A 22,277-nucleotide genomic window follows, 5' to 3' on the forward strand; every position below is an offset into this window, starting at 1 on the left:
ATCCCGTTCCGTGGGGAGGGTGTTCACGGCCGTGCTGAGGCTGAGAGTGGGGGGAACCCCTGCAAACCAGGGACCTTGACTTGAAAAGAGGGGTCAGGAGAGCTGCCACCTCTGTCCCCAGGCCCCTTGTCCCCCAGGTCCTGGTCCCACGTGAGACCAGGACAAGCAGGAGGGCGTCACGCGGGATGTAAGAAACACGTCTGATAAAACTTAAGTTTCTTTCGATAACAAGATACTAAGATGCCTTTAAATGAACGGGTCGGACTTCCCTGGCAGTCCAGTGGTTACAACTCCACACGGGTTCGATCCCTGGTCGGGGAACTGAGATCCCGCACACCGCGTGGCGTGGCAAGAAAAAAAAAGAAAAGGTAAATGAACGGGTAGTATCATCACAGCACTTATTAAAAGTGAGGTTCTGGAACACGACTCCGGCCGGCACAGTTCTGAGAGGCCCTGAAGCAAAAGCCCTTTACGACCAGTGCAGCTGGCCCGGGTTGCTAGGGAGCAGGCTCCCTCCCCTAGGGCAGCCCCCCAGACAGCCCCCCACGTGGGGAGAAGGGCACCATGTGGCAGAGCCGTTTATCACTGAGGCAGAGGTACCGTCTTCTGCTGCTCTCTTTTGCTGAATCTGAGGCAGCAGACACTGTCGTCGGAGACGCTAAGAGCAACCGCACACTATCTGGCCGATGTCAGCCGAGAGGAAGCGGCGAGGCGAGCCCACTGCCTTGTTCCTGCAGCGTTTGCCGAGCCCTGGCCGTGTGCCATGAGTCCTGGGTATGGCTGTCCCCACGGAGCCTGGAGCCGGAGACATAGGTAATATCCCATTAAGCGTTTACTAACGTAAAAGAACACACCGAGGGGCTTCCCTGGTGGCGCAGCGGTTGGGAATCTGCCTGCCAATGCAGGGCACACGGGTTCGAGCCCTGGTCTGGGAGGATCCCACATGCCGCGGAGCAACTGGGCCCGTGAGCCACAACTACTGAGCCTGCGCGTCTGGAGCCTGTGCTCCGCAACAAGAGAGGCCGCGATAGTGAGAGGCCCGCGCACCGCGATGAAGAGTGGCCCCCGCTTGCCGCAACTGGAGAAAGCCCTCGCACAGAAACGAAGACCCAACACAGCCATAAGTAAATTAAAAAAAAAAAAAAAAAAAAAGAACACACCGACGTGTACGATGTCACCAACACGGAAGGAGGTGATGTTGTCCAGCCCAGGAACTCCCGGCAGGCACGGGGAGCCCACGTGTGTTAAACCTCTCACATTTGGTTAATCCGCGTGTCTTCACTGTATTTATAGTTTGCGTTTCAGTGGATCAGTTAGCTATGTCACTCCCGTCAGTTCAAGGAAATTCGTGTATTATGAGATCTGTGACCGCCCACATGGAACAGGTGTATTTAGCAGATACTACGTGATACCTAGAAAGGAAAGCATGTGACCCAGGCCGTCCGTGTGGGACGTGATCCTGTGACAAGGCGGCAGGCTGGACACAGGCTGGGAGGGTCCCAAGTGTGGTGGCCGCTCCCCTGACGTGGGACCAGGACCCTGACATCAGGGCCGAGCGTCCGAGGACAGAACTGAAAGGCACCGTGACGCCAGGAAGAGAATTTTAGTGCTTCCAGAGTCCTCAGCACTTTCCCAGCACGCACGACTCAAACGTTTATTACAGAAGGGAAACCTGCAGTGTTTGAAGAGCCTTTGTCACTGGTGCTTTGGTGTCTGTTGATAAACAACTCCACAGAACACCTCTCTCCACATGACTTTAAATCTCAAGAATGAAACAGTGCCACAGATCTCATGATTCTTACAGGCCCGTCCGAGTTCCATAAGCTCTCTGAACAGAACTCTTACATGTCAGAACCCACGAAGCCTCGAAGGACGCGTTACAATTGTTGAAGTTTCTATTAAAGCCTCTTAGAACCCCAGTCTTACAGGTAGAGGACGGGGCAGCGGGGCCTGGGAGAGATCAGGTGACTTCCCTGGCCCTGCACCTCATGACGGGCTGACCCCGCCCAGACTGGGTCTCCAGGCCCCAGGCCTGAGTGGGTCACGTTTTTGGACGCCAAACCAACTACACATTTTAGGCACACTTTCTGGAAATCTGAGTGAATTCCCCTCTCCTGTGAAATTACCCCGATTTAGCTGTCTCACGAACGGGGTTGCGGGCTGGGCAACAAGCACACCTGTGGCGTGAAGATCGTTCCCAGTACGAGGTGGGGTCCACACAGCGATTCTGGACAGCGTCCCCCCGACAGCGGAGCACCAGGAGGCCGGGCAACGAGACGCGGACACACACGTCCACCTGCACATGACATGGTTTCCGGTGTGGGGTTTTTGGGACAACAATGTGTATTTTACCTCCCAAATGTGACAACCGTATGAGGGCGGGTGGTTGAACAGTACTCATGTCACAGACGGCTGAAAGGAGAGAATGCTGATGTTTAAATCTATAATTAAACATGAAACAAATAATTTTTCATGGAAAAATGTCCTTTTAAATACAGTTTTTTTAAAAGCATACTTTATGAAGCTTCTTAGGAAGTTCAGCTGACATTAGTAGAAGTAAAGCAGACCTACTGACTTGCAGGCAATTTAAAAGAACACTTTTCTGGAATCACGATGACACCATCGCTTTGCAAACTGCAACAGCGCGTTAACCTGTAAAATGATTCCCAGATGAACATCCAGAGAAAAGTGAAATGAAAATAGAGCTGATAAATCTAGACACTTGATGATTCAAAAAATATAAATCTTAACCCTGGCACCAAGTTTAAAACCGTCAGCATCCACGACGATCATCTTCTTTAGGGCACGTTTCCAGCAGCCTGACTTGTACTGTTTCTCAGGGGTGGTTACGGACAATTCAGCGAGTGTGGTGAGCACAGCCTTGCTTTGGGTCATGATCAACAGCGACCCTGCAGCCTGCAGACAGGCCCCAGCTCCTCCGTAAATGCGGAAATCATGCAGAGGTCTCTTACAGCAACAGCTAGGGCCCCGTCTCTGGGCGCCCCAACAGCGAGCTCAGAGGGTCTCCGTGCGGCGTCCACAGTCAGTGGTGTCTTCTCTAAGCAGCAGGAGAGGGTCTCCAGTCTCACGACTGGTCAGGATGACTTCCAAAATGGGCGACAGGCATAGCTGACCAGTGTCTCCTGCAGGACAGTTCCCTTTTCACCTTAATCCATCTCGATTTTCTGCCTAGAGAGGGCTGCCTTTACCACTTGTGACCACTGGCCGTGCATATTCTACGAAATCATCTATAAGAACAGGCCATGCTCCTGAAGGAAAGCAAACAGATTTTTTAAAAAAATCAACGATTTAGAGCAATATTTTTATATTCAAAGCATTTTTTCACAATCCAACTTTTATATTTCAAGAACTCAAATGATTTTAACTTTCTATAGCCTGTGCTCCACTTAAAGAATTGGCTAAAGTGACCCTCTTCTGCTCTAGCCAGACCAGGGTTGGCAAGTGCTGGTGTGCTTGTGTGGACCCGGCCCTGTGAGGACCGCCCACCCTTGACCCCGCCGGGAACGTGCATGGTCACCTCCTGGCCGGGCAGACGGAGCTGATGGTGGGCGGGGCCGGGGGGGTGGGCATCCTTCCCTAACGGGGCAGCGCCCACAGCTCAGAAGGCAGGCAAACGCTCCCCGAGTCCTGAAATGTTTGGGGTGGGGGCCTCAGCAGGCGTGATCGTGCTCAGGTGAGTAAATGGCGGCTGCAATCTTCCGTGAGCTTCGGCGGTGCGATGGAGTAGCCGCTGCAGCCCCACGCGGGGCAGTGGGCCCCAGCGACTGTCCTGCTTGAGGTCTGCCTCAGGGCCTCTGCACATCCACTCCGAAATGCTTTAGCTCAGACAACTGTCTTCCTGACTTGAACTAAATATGAAGCTGTATTTTCTTTTGTGCGATTTACAAGACATAATAAACTGACTACCGGTCACTGTGCTCACCAACCCCGTCTCCGGACGGGGTCGGGCCAGGAGTCAGCAGGTGCCGTCCACCCCGGGGCCTGCGCTGCCGTCACCGACCCGTGGTCCGGGGGCAGAGACGTGTGCGCCCGCGTCAGTGCCTCTGGCCATCGCCTGAAGTCCGACTACTTCTCGTACCTTCTTCATCATAGCTGGACATGTCATCTGCAATCATATTTCCAAAATCTAGCAGAAGGTTCCAAGTGTTCCTTGGGATTGATCTCTTGCGATGCTCCTAATACACAAGAGAAAAAAACCACCAGACTTACGATACAGACTTAGCTCTCAGGTGTTCTACTGGCCTGGTAATCTCAGAACAGAATTTGATATGGAATAAGTACCGGAACAATATTGTCAAAAGTTAAAATAATAATAGCGCTTTGGGTAAACGTTAAGAGTTACATAATGCCAATGTGCAGATGTAGAAAGCAGACTTATTTAAACACAAATTAAAATAAAACTTTAAAAATACAAAAATTATAAAGTTTTATTTCAAATCGAGAGGCAGCATTTTTTTTTTTTTTTTTTGAGAGGCAGCACTTTTTAATCTCTTCACCTAACCCCCAAACCAATTCAGAAACAGTGCAGGCAAGTAGTATTTTGATACGTTTATTTTCCTAAATACCAGGGAGTTCTTTGAAGTGGGATGGGACACTTTTCTGGAAATGTCTCTGTTCCTCGGTACTTCAGGTGCAGCAAACACGTGCAGGATACCCGCCCGCAGCTGAAGGGGCAGCCCTGGCCCCGGCCCGGCCTCCCCTTTATCTCCCAGAGGCTCCCAGCTCCTAAGGCAGCAGGTGCCACTGTGGGCCCGTCTGCACACGTCACACGCACACGATTCACAGACGGCTCGCAAGCTCGTCTCACACCTCAGAACACGCGCGTAACCGGCACAGCACGCGTACTCTTCTGCACCTGCCGTCCCGCGTGAGCCCCGTGTCCCTCCGCTGCGTGGCGTTCTGGGGTCCTTCCCCAGGCTGCTCCAGGAGGGCCTTCCCACACAGCCCCCACCCCGCCACCCAGTGGAAGGGCTGCTCCTCGCGTGCAGGGGGGGCCTGAGCAGGACAGCACGGCCACCTCCGGAGGTCAGGGCGGCCTGCACCCTGCACCCTCCCCGCAGCCGCAGCCGAGACCCCGCCCCGAAGGACCGCTCCCCCTGGGGCCAGCTGAGCCCTCCACACCTCCCGAGCGATGCACAAGACATCCAGGAGTCCCAGCCCGTGAACACAGCTGGGGGGGGCCCAGTGGTGCACAGTCCAGAGGAGGCGGCCTCGGAGCAGCCGGGTCAGAGCCCCTGGGCGCCGCTTTCAGCTGGTGGCAGAGCGTGGCCGCGGGTCGTCTCCTTGGTGACCTCTGCGCGAGACCCTGGCTCCACAGTGCCCGCGGACAAGCCATCAGTTAGTACGGACGGCCACCGCACCCACTGACCCCTCACGCGGGGCCCCCGCAAGCAGGGAGACACTTACCAACAAAAAGATGTTCCAAAGATCTAAAAACTTAAGGCTTCCGGATAATACCAAATTCCAATATGCGACGGCCACTTCTAAGTCTGGCAAGAAAAGAGAAAGAGCAGTTAGTGAACCCCGGTTTCTTCTTCCGCTGCACAGTGATTACTTCTCAGCACGCTGGTATTCACTCACTCAGTAACGATCAGCCGTCTTACCTCGGAGTGCCGTGAGGGCTAATGCTCACAGAAGTGTTCCTGAAGTTGTGTGTGATCTAATTTTGTAACTCTGGGGAAATGTCTTTTAAAAAGGATTTGTTGGGAATTCCCTGGCGGTCCAGTGGTTAGGACTTGACACTTTCACTGCGGTGGCCCAGGTTCAATCCCTAGTCAGGGAACTAAGATCCCGCAAGCCACGCAGCACAGCCAAAAAAAAAAAAAAAGGATTTGTGTACTATGTTATTTGGACATGTAAATAAGTATCCCCTAATTAAACCATTTCAAAGACTCTCATTTTCTTATGTATTGGGCTTTCTTGAAAGCTGAACCGACCTGGATATCATTAACACAGATCATTTATTTTTAAAAAATAGCCCAATGCACTTTCTAAGTGATGAACTACAAGTTAAAAACTCATTTAGAAAGGAAGGGACATAGTGCTTTCCAAATAGACCTGCCTTGCCACTTAAGAACTAAAACAGAATCTGATTCAAAAGTCGATCATATAAGTACTATAAAGATCTGGAACTTCTTGGGACTTCCCTGGTGGCGCAGTGGTTAAGAATCTGCCTGCCAATGCAGGGGACACGGGTTCGAGCCCTGGTCCGGGAAGATCCCACATGCCTCAGAGCAACTAAGCCTGCGAGCCACACTACTGAGCCTGCGCTCTAGAGCCCGCGAGCCACAACTACTGAAGCCCGCGTGCCTGGAGCCTGTGCTCCACAACAAGAGAAGCCACCCGATGAGAAGCCCACGTATCACAACGAAGAGTAGCCCCCGCTCGCCGCAACTAGAGAAAGCCCGTGCGCAGCAATGAAGACCCAACGCAGCCAAAAACAAATAAATACATTTATAAAAAAAAAAAAGCCTTAAAAAAAAAGACTTGGAATTTCTTAAAGTCAAGACAAATAAGCATGTTTATTTGGTCACTAGTCAAAGTCAACGTCCTCATTTTTCATTTTTCCTTGGCTGGAAGGTAGCGATGATTTCACAACTTCTATACAAACCGACGCTGTGGGGATCGATCATAAGATGGTGTCTTAACGCAACACGAACGCCGTTTCGGGGCTGCAGTAGAGGATACTCCCCGACCCACCGTGTTTGGAACACAGACTCATTCTCTGCTCGCTGCAAGGTTAGCGCTGATTTCTTTTTATATGATTGATACACAGGTACATCAAGGGGCTGAGAAGGTTACGTCCTAAAGCTGACGACCTTGAACCATGTCGGCTAGCGCTCATCACTTTCAGATGATCAAACAGTCATACTGCAATAATGCTTACGTGTGCACACCAGTTAGATTAATGCGAAAAGCTGATGAATAAACATTTAAGGTAACAAATTCCTTTAAATGCAAAATACTCAACTAATCACTTTTCAGATTTTTACCTAAATCTGGTTTGGTCCCACCTGGACAAAAACTATTAAAGCTGGAGCTCTGACCTGAGATTTCCAGGGTCCATCGCTAACGCTGGATGAGCAAAAGAAATATATGAGTAGCAGCCAACTTTAAATAAAGTGCCTCTGTTCCCTATGTGTTTAAAGCGCGTGAGATGTTCTCAGCCTGAAATAACCTGGAGTCTTAATCAGAAAGAAAGCAACAGTCAGAAAATTGCAGGAGCTGGTAGAAGGGAAGGCTGGCTGGACCTTACCTATGGGGCCCTCGGCATTTACGCCTAGACGATTAGTCCCGTCCTGCTAGGTCTACACCCTTATCACTTAGGAAATCTATACTCAACGCATCTTAATGATGAAAAGTGTCACGTTGAGAAATGGAGGTAAACCTGGGGAAGAAAGAAAAATAAGTTTTTTGGCAGACATTAAATCTAGTTACTTTTAGGTTCGTTTGGTCCTCGAAACCCTTCTTATAAAGTTCCCGATTTGTATGTTTGCAAACCACACAACTAACGTAGAAGTGTGCATTTTCAGAGACCTAGCATCACTTACATAAACACGCTGAGTGCTGTCCTGATGGACTTGGCCATTTGCAAAATAACAACAAAACTCAAAATTATAGAACTTGAGAGCTGAAATCAAGAATAAAAGCTACTCCAGTGACCATAAAAGGAATCTTCATAGCACCTATTTTCTTTCCAATAACCTCTGAAAAATCCTACCTCCTGAGTAAGAAAATGTTTAGAAGTTACTCCTACTTAAAATTTTTATCTGTGATACTCCCTTTAGAATTAGATCATAAAGATGTTCCTTCTGTCTGCCTGCTAATGCAGGGGACACGGGTTTGAGCCCTGGTCTGGGAAGATCCCACATGCCGCTGAGCAACTGGGCCCGTGAGCCACAACTACTGAGCCTGCGCGTCTGGAGCCTGTGCTCCGCAACAAGAGAGGCCGCGATAGTGAGAGGCCCGCGCACCGCGATGAAGAGCGGCCCCGCTTGCCGCAACTAGAGAAAGCCCTCACAGAAACGAAGACCCAACACAGCCAAAAATAAATAAATAAATAAATTTTAAAAAAGATGTTCCTTCTGTCAAAAAAGGGTCTTTGGGCTGATGTAAAAATTAGCTAATAATCATGAAACTTTACTTCCTCAAAAATTATGATTTTTCAAAGCCAACTGATTCCAGACTCTAGCCAGTATAAAACCATGCTAAGCTTCTTACATCAAAACACGGAGTCAAGGAGCTTTAATTATCTCCTCTTTTAGCCTATCAGTTAAGCACAGGCTAAGGAATCATCACACACAAAGCAATACAGCACATGTACATCTTCACACACACATAAGCAGACACACAAACCTGAAGGAAAGGAAGGGTTCATCTGTGGGTTTTTTGTTTTTGATTACCCCTTTCCACTGCTGTCCATGCTTTTTCTAGGAATTATAGGAACACTTGTATCAATCTCTTTAATTTATATTTAACCCTTCAGAGGACAGACCATGTAATATACTTTGGAAATTGTAAAATCAATTGTTCCATCTGGGGTTCGCAGCCATAAAATTACTCATCTTACTTTATTTTTTAAAAAAGCCCTCAAAAAACCTTATAAATGTTCAGGTATCTAATCATTTTCCTGTAGAGGCTATTATTTTCTTTAATACAATTTTATATTCCTCCAATTAGTCTCACGAAGCAAAGAAAAAAATCAGTAACTGTTCTAATTCTCTAGTGAATGATTTTTTTAAATAAATTTAATTTTAAAACTTATTTATTTATTTTTGGCTGCATTGGGTCTTCGTTGCTGCATGCGGGCTTTTCTCTAGTTGCGGTGAGTGGGGACTAATCTTTGCTGCGGAGCACGGGCTCTAGGTGTGTGGGCTTCAGTAGTTGTGGTGCGTGGGCTCAGTAGTTGTGGCTCGCGGGCTCTAGAGCGCAGGCTCAGTAGTTGTGGCGCACGGGCTTAGTTGCTCCATGGCATGTGGGATCTTCCTGGACCAGGGCTCGAACCCATGTCCTCTGCGTTGGCAGGCAGATTCTTAACCAGTGCGCCACCAGCGAAGTCCCTAGTGAATGATTTTTGATAAACACGTTATTTAAGTGTCTATAGGCATAAAAATAAATAAGACAATGATTTTTTTCTCAGTAAAGGAATTACAGGATAACTATAAATTTCACCTTTTGTGCTGCCTGATGCTACAGCAGATCTATTTAAAATAGAGGCTAACATACTAGGCTCCGTATTGCAAAAGGGTTTCAAAATACTCCGTACCCTCACACTGAATTTCTTTGAAATTATTCATGCAGAAAGTAAATTTTTAAACTTTAAATTAGGTAATTAATTTAGACTAACTGTCATGCAGCACTCCACTGTATTCATATTTTATAACTTCTATGTACTACTGATGGTAAATGTTTTGGCTGTTTCTTGTTTTCTGGTCACAAAGAACGTTGCTAAAAGGTTTCTGTACACGGATCCTGGCACACAAGTGAATGTGTTGAGGCAGACACCCACCCACGATTTCATGAGTCTTGTTAAACAGTTCTCCAAGCTGACTGCCCACCAGCGCTGTTCTGGAGCTGTCCTGGAAGAGTGAGTTGTGTATTCTAATTTGCACACTGCCATGAATGAGGCTGAGCGCCTGCTTGTATTTCCACTGGCCATATGGAACATATCTTTCGTGAAGGGCTTGGTCAAGTCTCTTGCCCATTCTCAATTAGGTTATCTTTTTCTTGTTGTTCTGTGGGAATTCTCTACATATCAGGGACACAGGCCTTTGTCAGTTGAGTATCTCATGGCCCCCACCCCTCATGTGGATGCCTCTTCACTTCTCGATGCTGTTTCTTGGTCAGAAGTTCTTATTTTAGCGTAGTACACTCTACAGTCTTCTCTACAGTGATTTTTCATGCGTTTTACAACCTGCCCTACTGCATGGCCATAAGGATACTCTCCTCCATTATTTTCTAAAGGTTTCTGCCTTCAGCCTTTCACACTGAGATCTACAACCCACTTGAACTGACTTTCATGTATGGTGTGAGGCAGAGATCAAGATGCATTTTTTTCCATACGACTAGATAATTCTCCCAGGACCATTTACTGAAAAGCTGTCCCTTCTCCACTTCTCCAAAGGGCCACCTTTCCCATAAATCAAGTGTTCCTGTAAACATGGATTTGTTTCTGGGCTCTCCATTCTGCTCTACTGGCCTATTCATCTAACCTGGCCCCCAATGCCATGTACTCTTAACTACTGTAGCTTGAAAAGTCCCATGTTATGCACTGAGATAATATCCACCCCCTCACTTTTCTGTTACGGTGATAAATTCCATTGATCAACTTTGTAATGTTAAAAAAATCTTGCATTCCTGGACTACAGCAAACTTTGTCATAACAAATTATCCTGGTTTTTTGGTTGATTTGTTTTGGGGGCTTAATTTATTTTGCTGAAAATTTGTTTAGGATTTTTGGATCTTATGTTCATCATATGCATCTTTTGATTCTTATGACTGAGAGTGGCCTATAATTTTCCATTCTCAAAATGTCCTCTCTAGGTCTTATTATCTAGGTTGTGCTGGCCTCAAAACATATTGCGGAGTGTTTCTTCCTGTACTATTCTCTGGAAGAGGTGGTGTGAAATTGGTGCTATTCTCTTTATTAAAAGCTTGGTAGGATGTGCCAATGAACCAATTCTGGCCAAGAGTTTTCTCTTTGAAAAGATTTTAAATTATGGGTTCAGATTCTGTAAGAGTTATGGAACTATTTCTTCATGTGCCCATTTCAGTAAGTTGTCATTTTTAAAAGAACTTCTCTGTTTCATTCAGGTTTTCAAATTTACTAACATAAAGTTGTTCATAATACTCTCGTCCTTTAATCTGTAGGGTCTATAGTGATGTCCCCCTTTCATTCTATATTGGTTATTTGTTATTCATTACTTTATAAGTGTTCACATAACAAGCTTTCGGCTTTACAAATCCTTTCTACTTACAACTTTTTTTTTAAAAATTTATTTGATTGATTTATTTTTGGCTGTGTTGGGTCTTCGTTTCTGTGCGAGGGCTTTCTCTAGTTGCTGCAAGTGTGGGCCACTCTTCATCGCGGTGTGCGGGCCTCTCACTATCGCGGCCTCTCCTGCTGCGGAGCACAGGCTCCAGACACGCAGGCTCAGTAGTTGTGGCTCACAGGCCTAGTTGCTCCGCAGCATGTGGGATCTTCCCAGACCAGGGCTCGCACCCCGTGTCCCCTGCATTAGCAGGCAGATTCTCAACCACTGTGCCACCAGGGAAGCCCTAAAAGCATCTTTTGATAAGCAGAAGTTTTTAACTTTGATGGAGTCCAATTTATCAATTTTTTCCTTATGGCTAGTGCATTTTATGTCTTCCCTGAAAAAGTGTTGCTTAACCCAAGGTTACAAAGATGATGATAGTCTCTTCATGTTTTGTCTAAAACTTTATGGTTGTCAGTATCTTGTACAGGTGTACAATCTAGCCCCAATTAATTTTTATATATGATATGAAAGAGGGACTGAGGTTAAATTTTTTCACCTTTACCCAGTTGTTTCAGCATCATTTGTTGAAAAGGCTCTTTTTTCCCCCACTGAAATAATAAAAGCTGACTAACAACCTTGCAGTAGATGAACAAAGTAGGAAGACTTTACTAATTCATTTCAAGACTTACTCTAAGGCTACAGCAATTAAGAATATGTGATGTTGGGTTAAAGACAGATAAAAAGACCCATGGAATTCAACAGAGAAGATCCACACAGACAGTTTTTTGTTTTTAAAAAGATGTCAAGGTATTTCATAAAGTTTATTCAGTTTACGTAAGAATCCTCCAGCCCCCAAAGAAAGGATGAAGAATTAACTGTTAAAGGCAGGTATTCCAACCGCAGTCAGGAGTTAATAGCCAGGAAAACGTGAAGAAGTCATAACAGAGCAGACGCCAAAGCCAAAGTATTTTTAGAGGTTAGTGCTATTTAGACTAGAAGCAAAGTCCTTCACATCTCTGAAAACATAGGTTATCTCCAAAATATAGTTCACTAATACATTCACAATACTTTTAATATTTTGAAAAATAGTTTCACCTTTAACTGCTCCCTGAGGTGTAGAGAGAGAGCAGTCCACCAACCACCATTAACCTGTAAGCTAAAGTTATGTTCTGTATACTCCAGATAAGAGGGCGTGAGATTATCTAAAACATTTTGGGAAGATTCACTCTCAAAATCTTTAAAATATATTTTTTAAGTTATGATACTTCATAGGATAATAGGAATTTAAAAATTTTACTTGTATAGCATATTTCTAGACAATGTCTAAGAAATGCCATTAATTGTCTCTGTAAGAAGCACTTGTTTCCAAAATGGCCCATTTTGGGGGAGATTTTAACAGGTGGGACAACTTGTAGTCCAATGCCAATGGAACGCTTCTTTACGAGGTCTTTCCTACTCTAAAACTACTGGTAACTCATCTAGGCTTTCCTAGTTGAAAAGAATGCCAAACACATATGCTGTTACAAATTGTTACAATGATACCTTTTGTTTGGTTGGTTTTATTCGACTACCAGGAATGTGGTAATATATTAGAAATAAAGTCTCATAGAGTTTAACATCACAACAGACACACGGGTTTAGTGAAAACAAGCACGCTGTCCGCCCAGCCTTAGAACATGTTTACCTAAGGCTTTTGAGCTCCTTCAGGAGCTAAAAATAAGTGAGTTTAAGTTGTCAACACTGAGATATCAGAGTAGCAGCAAGTCAGCAAGTCAGCTTTTACACACCTCCTGAAACAGTTCAATAAGCTTAGTGATTAGAAGGTGTTTATGTGCTTTCCTTTACCTCTCCGACTCATCCAGCAAGTAAGAAACATGTTAAGGTATGAATGAAGCTTTTATCCCAACCCTGTAGGTAGAACAGAGAGGTGTTACAAGCAAAAAGACAGAATGACATTTTATTAACGCTTAATACAGCAACACAACAAATTATACATGGAGCACACAGTATTATGAAATAAATTAAATGGCTGAAAACAAACAAACAAAAACACCTGGATATTTACTGTCAATTCAAAACTGGAAGGAAAAAAATTAAAAAGGAGAAAGTGTTACAAAAGAAATTAATCTGAATAAAAACACTGAACAAAACTTTAACTGGAATTTAAAAGAAAACCAAAGGTTTAATAGTACAAATGCATAAGAAATTTGTAAAATATTCAAAGGACATAAATTGATATGAAGTTTACAGGTTGCTGAAACATAATTAACGTTGAAAGTATTTTCCTTTCTGAAAAAGTTTAAACTGAGACCAATTTACTTACCCAAGCTCTGCCATGCCATCTACAAATTCCTTTTTGCTAAATTCACATAGAGTTGTGGCCCTAAATTTCCAGCTATACCCAAAACGGTGACACTGGCAGGATCTACGCTTAAATCATCACAAAACTTTTGAATTCCATCAATTCCAATTTTATTTTCATCTTGTGGGTCTATAGTTAAAATTAAGGGAAAAAGAAGTTAAAAATTTGGGTATTTTGAAAAGCATTACTAAAATGGGTGGTAAGAATCATACCTCGACTACATAGTTCTGGCAAGTGTGTTTCAAATTCATCAATCAATGCACTGCAATTTTCTACCATATGTGAAAGAAATAGCAACAAATAATGATTTATCCAGAAAATACTCTTTATTTTTAAAATCTAGGTTCCTGGGTATTTAGGGGGGAAAAAAATCATTGAAACTTCTTTGAAGACTTCATCATTAAGAAAAAATTAATTAATCTCCCTAAAGTAAAATAAAATTTCAAGTTTACAGAATTTTACCTTGCCCAAAGGCAAACTGCTACGAAAAACACTGTAAAGTATTCAAAATATTTTAAGTTTTTATCACCACCTTGTCAAAGCAAAAGAAAGATGTTTTTCTTTTAAAAGTGATTTCATTTGCTATAGTGCTAATACTACTGCACAATACTTATTTTTCAGTCATTTAGTTTATGCACCCACATTTAACAGCTTAGAAATTCAGGCTTCCCTCCCCCGTCCCCCGGCAATTTCTAGTTTAGAAATAAAATTAAGGAACTTAGCATTTCTCCATGGGAAAATCAAACCGTGAAATCCATTAAAAGAATCAGCAAGGCCTCACCAAGCGAGGCCCTGTGACCTCAGCCCGTGTCTCCTGACCGGCATCACAATGACAGCCCACCTGCTGCCGTAGAAGGTGCGAGAAGCAGGCCTGCGGCACCTTCCCGCAAAGAAAGGTTAAGTGCAGCAAACTCTTCTTCCATCACACAAGATCGAACTCTTAAGTGCTCAATGCCACATTTATATATACATATGTTGTTACCAAAGAAGAACTGCTGACCTACCTTAAATGAGCAAAATCACACAGACCCTTCCAACTCTACGCTCCTGTGTCCGTGAGAACCTGCCGCTGTGGGCTCATAGGTCAGAGATTCCCACACACCTCCTGACTCAGGCCTGTGCTCCGAACACGACAGACCTTCAGGATAACAGAAAAATGGGTCTACGATGCCCTCACCTAATAATCGTCCTGATAAACTTCATATACAATGATTTTGAATGCTTTAAAGTAGTTTGGAAGCACTCATTCATTTGTATACATTGTGTAACAACAGTTGTTCTATTTGTCAATAGTCTTTGAACTATACATCTACTTTTAGGGCCCAAAATGATTGTACCATATGTCTACTTTAAATGACTAGAATTGCATGAATAAAATTAAATGATAAGGGATGAAGCTTAAAGATAATTTTCACATAAAAATATTTTTCCAAAGGCAGCTGCACATATCTGAATAACTTTTAAAATCTGCATAGCACATGACTTACAAAATTAGCTCAGTAATTAACTTAGCCAAAAAAATTTAAAGCACACTGAAAACAATGTTCATTTTTGGAGAACTACAACAAGTACAAATCTGTTTTTCAAACCACAGAACATGTTTCTGAACCAAGATTTTTTTTAAAAAAAAAAAGGAATGCAATTTTCAATTGATTTTTTGGATCTAAATAGACAGATTATACACAGTATTTTCAAAAGTAAAAAATGAAAATAATAAATAAACAAGAACTTAAAGCCAAGGGAGTTACTCTGTTTGTGTTAATACTTGTTTAAATGAGGGATTTTATTTTTTAAGTTTTGGAAAGATAAGATTAACCTTAGAAACTGCTAGAAAAACAAAAAAAATCAGCTCTTGAATCATTGCCGCCTCTCCCATTACAGCATAGACCTGACATTTGATGTGGAATTTAAAGCCTGCTGAGCAGTCTGGATCTAAACAGACTTATCATGCAGACTTATTTTTGCAGCATGACTGTATTTTGATAGGGAAAGCTCCATTCTAAGTGCCAATTTCAATTAAAATAACAACTGTCCCCAACTGACAACACAAAGGTTTTTTTGCCAAGAGTTTTTTCAGAAGCTTCTGCAGCTGGAGCTGTTCCAGGGCTCCAACACCAGCACACGGCGTCCTGTACCCTCACGTCAGAATTATTCTTACGATTTGGTATCGTTCTGAAACGGCCTTCTCACCACGTATTCCTGCCTACGTGGAAGTGCTGGGGAAGAGCACTGTCTTAACGAGTGTAGCCACCTGGCCTGGACACCAGGCCTCCGGGCAGTGACCGCCCGCAGCTGACCGGGGGCACACGAGCCTCCGCCCGGGCCACGCGCAGGAGGGCTCGCTGCTCGTCAGTCCTCAGACCCCACGCGTCTCGTCCCAGCCCAGCCTCGCGCCATCAGCAGCCACGGTCCCACTTAGACTGACTGAATCGTGCAGCTGAACATCTGCACGGGAAGGAATGCACGTCGGGGGCCCTGGGACGCAGCACGGAGACTCCAGAACAGCCACCCTGCTCCCTGGAGACGGACGCAGTCGCCACTGCGCCCCCTACCTTTGCACCTGTTATACAGCGGCTCCAGCTTCTTCCTGACGGCGGAGGTTCTCGTGGAGTCCTTGTGGAACGAGGCCGGGTTCTGGAAGAAGCTGTCCGTGGCGTGTCCAGTTTCCACTCACTTTGGGCTAAGCAGTGGATGGCCGTTCTCTCACCAGCCTGAGTGAATGCCATGAGCTGGTGGACCTTGTCCTTCTGAGATGATTTAAGCTTATGCTGTGGGAAGCAAAAGAAGCAGGAAAGCCAATGAGGCCAGTCCAGAGAGCTGTTTCAGCTCTATCACTAACGCCTATATTGTAACTGGACTTAATTTTTCCTTGGGTGACTGGACTTCACTTCAGAATTATAGGAAGACAAAGCCTTGTTCTTCATCAGTTAAAAAGACTGCACAGCCTTCTGAAAATTCAAATGACAGCATCTACACAGTAATAAATATACAAAGTCTAATCTCCCCCAAATTAGAAGAATCAATGTTTTATACAGAATACATTTTGATCTCTATCTGGTTCACTTTGCATGAAGTAGGATGTTAATTTTTTTCTAAGTCTCAGTGAAATCCCTCTTTATAACACGTATGTACCCTCTGATGAAATGCGGCTAACCCGAGGCCTGACCACATCACCACAGCCCACCTGTGGGTCCTCCTTGGCTTCAATTAATTTCAGGCCCTAATGACCAGGAGGAGGACCTCATGGTTGGAAACATGATTATTTTAAGTTTTTCTCCGTTTAAAATTAGCAGAACAACACTGATGAAAACACACATAACAAAGAATTGTGTGAAAAATAACTTATAGAAGTTCCAAAAGCAGGCACAAAAAGCCTGTTATGATTAAATGAAGATGATACTAATAATGAGAATGCCTGTGTACATGAGACAGAAATAAGATGGAAAAATAGGGCAGAGGCTGTCGGTAGGTAGTAAATAACAAAACTGCCATGTAACAGTACTATATATAGTATATAATGAAACCAAATAGCATTTTAATGTTTCCAGGTATTGAACGGTTAAGGTTTTATTTATCTAAGGTAGCCTGATGAAAACAACAGCAGAAATGACAGTCATTCACTAATTTCTGTAAATCAAAACAGACTCTATAATCTACTGGGTGCTAATACTTTAAAAGACACTTTACACAATAATATGATAAGGGGAAAAGTTTTACTTAAAATGATTTATACTCACTCTTGTTCAAAAAAAGATGAGTTTATAGAAGCACACAGAATAAATGATAACTTACAGAAATGTGTAACTGGAAAACAAGATGTAGATGAGGAAATCAAGAAGAGGAAATAAGGAAAATAAGAAAGCCAGAGATAAGACACAGACACGCATACCATATATGAGTTGAAAGTGAGCTGAAAATTAGGCTCTGAGCTTCTCAGTTGCCAACGTAAAGAAGAGAAGAGGATTAGTTAGGAAAATCTGTTTTCATAAGATTTAAAGACCCACCAGTGGCCCAGCTCCTCCTGGCGCTGAAACTGGAAGGCAGTGAAGACATGAAATGTCCCCTTTGTACCAGACCAGCTCCGCACCAAATGCCACCAGGAAACAGCAGAGCAAGCTTGCAAAGCGTTTTGCTAAGGCCTCCCTCAGTGCCTGCTGGTGCCAGGAGAGCAGAGGACGACTGAGCAGGGGTTACGCTACTGCAGTCTACACACACTGCTCTCCCAGTGTGGCTGGGGACCCCGGGGGCCCAAGACGTCTCAGGGGTTCCGCGGTCACAAAAGTATCTCCAAATGCCTCCAAGCCGTTACCCACCTTTCTCACTCTCACTGGTGTATAGCAGAGGCTTCCAGAGGCTGCCTGACTGGTGACATCACAACAGACTGAACACAGAAGATTGGAGAACCTAACTTTGATTAAAGATGTTTGCAAAAATGTAATGTGAATATATAATGGGTTTACTATTGTTATTTTTGAACACAGATATTTTTAAACTTTCCATTTTAATTTCTAATATGGTAAATACCAATGGCTACAATCCCAATAATTTTTTAAAGTGTATAGGGGGCCTGGGACTTAGAAGTTTGAGAAACACTGATCTAAGTAACCCAGGGAATTAATATTTTGGCTACTTAGAACAATGACTGTTGATCATTTGGGGCCCTGGGTCCCTTTTGGAATCTGATGATAGCACGGATCCTTTCTCCCGGAAAACGTATGTGGTACACAGGTGGGCATATGGTTTGGCACAGAAATTCCGGGTTTTCACGGACCTTTTAGGACCATCCTGGCTTCTCAGAGGCTGGGGGAAGGTGGAACTCGGGCTAAGAACCCCGGAGCTAGGGCAGGAGGCGCTGGTCTCTGCCGCAGTGAGAGTACCACGCAGAGAGGTGGGCGAACCGTGCCCCACGCGGCTGCATTTACAAACCCGCAGCTACCCTGCGACTGCAGCCTACAGCCCGGGTTCCGGGGGCACATGTAGAGTGCATGTTCTCTACATTATTTCCTGAAAGTGAGCCTCTGAGAAAAACCAACGAGTTCAAGGTTCTATTCTCTGGGAAGATTAAATTTAACTCAGTGCGGTCAGGTCCCAAATGCTTTGACAGTAAACTGACGAAAGACAATGCTGGCATCTTTGATGACACCGATGGCTTCCCCAGGGGAGGTGGGCAAAGCCAAGGCTTACCGCAGACACCTTAAGACAGTGACTGGTGTTCGACCCCAAGATGGTGCACCGTTCAGAAGAACCATGACATGTTTACTATGGAAACTACCATCAGTGCTAGATTTTAACATTCTGTCAGGCTTGTAAACGCAGAATTCGGTACTTACATACAATGAAATTCAGCCATAAAAAATCAGGAAGTACTGATATATGTTACGAGGTGGGTGGGCCTCGAAAACATTATGCTGAGCAAAGGAAGTCAGACACAAACGGTCACACACTGTGAGATTCCATTCTCGTGAAACGTGCAGCGCAGGCAAGTCCTGAGACGGAGGGCGGGCGGTGTGGCCAGGGGCTGGGGGAGGGAGGCGTGCGAGGGACTGCTGACAGGTGTGGGCCTTCCTTCGGGGGATGAAAATATTCTGGAACTAGACACAGGCAGCGGTAGCACAACGCGGTGAAGGTCCTACGCACCACTGGACCGTACACTTCGAAACGGTTAACTTTATGTGATGTGATTTCACCTCAGAAAAATCCACCCTAGCGCCCTGAGCCCCTCCCAGATGAGCCAACAGAGCAACGTTTGCTCAGGTGACAACCATGCAGCCGGCAGATCCCCGCCAAGGAGGTGCTGCCCAGCACGAGGTCCCATCTCGAGGTCCTTCTCCTGACGGTAGCCTCCCGCAGCCCCTCCTAAACCGTGACCCGGCGGCTCTGTGACAACATAAAGGAGGGCGCTTTCCGGGAAGCCCAGGCGGAGAGGGGCAGGGGCAGCACGTGGCCCAGGCCGCCCAGGGCGGTCTGAACTGTCACCGCGTGAGTTACAAAGCGGGGAGAAGTGCACATAGAGAATCAGTCTATTCCCGGTGGTAGGATCTGTCTATTCCAAGACAGATCCTGCCACCTGGAACCGCACAGTGGCACGAAGGTGCCGGTTCAGAATCAGCAACAGCGGCCGCGGGTCCAAGCCGAGCCCAGGGCAGGTCTCTGGCCAGGGTGAAAGGGGAGGGGACGGTCAACAAAGTTCCAGTGATTCAGTGTTACCCCTACAGTGATTAAAACAATAACCAACAGCTAAATCTAAAGACTATATGTGCTTCCTGCCCAAAAGGGACGAAGAGATTCAAGTTGCAATTTGTAAAAAAAGGGACCTGGCATAAAGCTTTCTAAAAAAAAAAAAAAGCCTCATAAACTAAATATTTACCAGAGAAAGAAAGCTCTGGGTCTACTTAGGACTAAATCCATCTAAAATTAATAAAGGTCCATAACCTGGAAGGGCCACAGCCTGCCCTTCAAGCTCTGATGGCCTTCACTAAGGCTCACCACGCCAAGGAAGTTAAAGTATTAACGGCAGCTTTTAAGGGAAGTGGGAGGGCTTTTTCTACTTTGTTTTACCCTGTTAAAATGTACAAAATTCTTGAAATAAAAATCTGGACAATCCAGGAAAAACATCAGATAAATTCTCTACCTCTGGAAAAAGTCTCAAACGTTTAAATTGTGACCTTGTAAAAAATCACTCATGTGATCTGGGCACCAAAACTGACCACATACAAAATGAAAATGTTATCCTTAAAATGCCCTTCCAGAGACACTGAATACAACAAAATCTCCTCTTAGGGTCAACTTACAAGGGGCCGCCAGGGCAACCACACTGACCCAGTTCGTGGCATCAATTCAGTCGCCTTGACGGTTTCAGGTACAGCAGGCGGGGGTGGTGCATGGAGTCACACCCAAGTGCCCCCTTTCACTCTCCTTCCTCTCCAACCTCTTCAGCAAGTCAGGTTCCTGCCCACCCAGCCCCTTCCCCTTAAGAGCTGGAGCTGTGGTCTCGCCGGCCAAGGCGGGCGCACTCGGCCGGGCAGTGCAGCTGCTGCCCCGGGGCCCGCACGAGCCTCCGGGCTGCACTGCTGACCGCCCGCTCCTGGTTTCTGGGACGGCTTTCTCGGGCCCTCATGTTTCTCTGACCGGCGCTTCTCCATCTCCTTCTTGGCTGCTCTCCCCACCCAGAAGGTTTGTTCTCACGCCTCCCCTCTTCCTGGCACGTTCCTCCTGGACCATCTCTCTCCGGCCTTTAAGCCCCTCCGCAGCCTCCCACTACCACGAGGACAAAGGCTGCCATTCCTCCCTGTGACCAGCTGAGTGCCCCATCACAGCCTCCCGCCGCGGCTGCTCCCTGGCTCTCTGGGCTCCGCGAGGCCCTCTTCCCATTCCTGTCCCTCCCACCCGCAGCGCCGCGCACATCTGGCTGCCCCACGCCCCACTCATTCTCGAGAGTTCAGCTCAGCTCACACCGTGCTGCCGCGGCCAAGCCTTCACTGGCTGGGCATCTGACACCACACACCCCACCCTGCGGGTTCCTGGAACCGGTGCCTCTCCCTGGCACTTATTCCAGCTGCAATAACGTAGCTGCGTGTTCAGTGCCCGTCTCTCCTGCTGGGACATCGGCTCCATCAGTACCAAACCCACGTCTGCCCTGCTCAGCGTCGAAGCCCTGGCACCTTGCACACCACCTCGCTTGCACGCAGAAGCCACTGCATTTACAGAATGAACACTGAAACCCTTCAACTACCATGGTTTCCACGACGTTTCAAAGCAACTGTACGTTTCCAGAAAGCCCGCCCTCTCCTGGGCTCCAGATCTACGTCTCTAACCAACCAGACGATCCCGCTATCTCCCCCTCCTTACTGCATCATCTTTCCGCAGAAACCTGCGCTTCCTTCTACAATCCCTATTTTGGTCAATACCATGACCGTCTGCTCAGACGCCCCAACCAGGGCCTGCAGAGCCCTTCCTCTCCTTTTCCTCCTTTTCTGAACGGCTCTGCAAAATTCCCCACCCTTCCCTCCTCTCATGCCCCTTGTTCCTACCGACAGTCTCCGTTCAAATCTTCTCCTCTTCTTGCCGAGCTATTACCACCGCTTCCTAGCTGGTCTCCCCTACCCGCAGTCCTGACTCCCTCCCATCCAAGTCCTGTCCTCGGGACAAAAGGCGATCGCTTCGCACACACCCCTCCTTCTCAAACACCTTCCAGGCTCCCGCTCTCTCCTGGGAGACTCTGCTCTCCTCGGCGGGGAACGCGAGGCCCTGCTCAGGAGCCCTGCCATTCTCGACCCTGAAGTCCACGTTCCGGCCGCTCTGAACCACCGGCAAGGCTCAGGCGCGATCCGGTCCACCGCATCTCCCGGCAGGACGCCCGCCTGCCCGCAACGTCCTCCCTCCGGGGTCACCCGGCTGCTCGCGTTCCCGAGGAGGCAGTGCTCGGAGTCCCCGGCCCGCTCTGTGCCTCCGTCTCGTCAGGCAGCACCGCCGCACTTGGGTCACCGGTCCGGTCCCACCTGCGTGCTCCCCGCCGCGCCTGAGGACTCCGCGCCCGGCCCCGGGCCCCGACCGCCAGCCCCCGACCCACGACCTCCGACCCCAACCCTCGGCCCCAGCGGCGCCTCGCCGCCCCCCAGCCCCGGATGCCCAAGAGCGGCCGAGAGGAAGGCGAGCCGCGGGCCACCTACCATTCTCCCCGCGCTCCCCAGCTTGTCGCCGGCCCCGGCCGTCTGCGCAGGCGCCCCGGCCCAGCCGCGCCATCCCCGTCCCCGTCCTCAGCCCCCGGGACACCCGCCCAGGGAGGCAGCGACAGGTCAGGCCAGGCCGGCGGGACTCCAATTCCCGGCGTGCACTGCGCCGCCCGGGGCCGCCGGGATGCAGGCCCCGCTGCGCCTCCGACTCCCGGCGTGCACCGCGCCGCCCTGGGGTGGACAGAA

The 22,277-nt window shown here is 46.9% G+C and overlaps 1 protein-coding gene across 15 annotated transcripts; it reads right to left on the minus strand.

Annotated features, from left to right (window-relative positions):
* Window positions 1-2,476: 2,476 nt before the first annotated feature.
* Window positions 2,477-22,243, minus strand: DCUN1D2 (defective in cullin neddylation 1 domain containing 2). Of its 15 annotated transcripts, XR_005017202.1 has the most exons (9): window positions 22,029-22,172; window positions 17,097-17,163; window positions 15,920-16,127; window positions 14,364-14,497; window positions 13,321-13,488; window positions 12,785-12,905; window positions 5,428-5,510; window positions 4,100-4,196; window positions 2,477-3,269 (listed from the first exon to the last, which is right to left on the minus strand). XR_005017202.1 is itself a non-coding variant. In XM_036831531.1 (5 exons), exons 1-5 carry the CDS (start codon window positions 22,029-22,031, stop codon window positions 3,190-3,192), a joined length of 471 nt encoding a protein of 156 aa, XP_036687426.1. In that variant the 5' UTR covers window positions 22,032-22,175; the 3' UTR covers window positions 2,477-3,189. The 15 variants fall into 15 exon arrangements, 1 of the variants encoding a protein (XP_036687426.1); XR_005017198.1 differs by having other exon boundaries at window positions 12,843-12,905; window positions 14,364-16,127; window positions 22,029-22,233; XR_005017197.1 differs by having other exon boundaries at window positions 14,364-16,127; window positions 22,029-22,233.
* Between the last annotated feature and the right edge of the window lie 34 nt (window positions 22,244-22,277).

The sequence above is a fragment of the Balaenoptera musculus genome, chromosome 18 (genome assembly GCF_009873245.2).
Source record: "Balaenoptera musculus isolate JJ_BM4_2016_0621 chromosome 18, mBalMus1.pri.v3, whole genome shotgun sequence".
Taxonomy (NCBI): domain Eukaryota; kingdom Metazoa; phylum Chordata; class Mammalia; order Artiodactyla; family Balaenopteridae; genus Balaenoptera; species Balaenoptera musculus.

What these genes read in the sequence shown, in the direction of transcription:
- DCUN1D2 (XM_036831531.1), bottom strand. An exon ending in CTGGAGCCGCTGTATAACAG is followed by an intron (nt 5,511 to 15,919) that starts GTGCAAAGGTAG and finishes TTTTCTTGCCAG; the next exon opens with ACTTAGAAGTGGCCGTCGCA. An exon ending in GTCCAGCTATGATGAAGAAG is followed by an intron (nt 3,270 to 4,099) that starts GTACGAGAAGTA and finishes GCTTTCCTTCAG; the next exon opens with GAGCATGGCCTGTTCTTATA.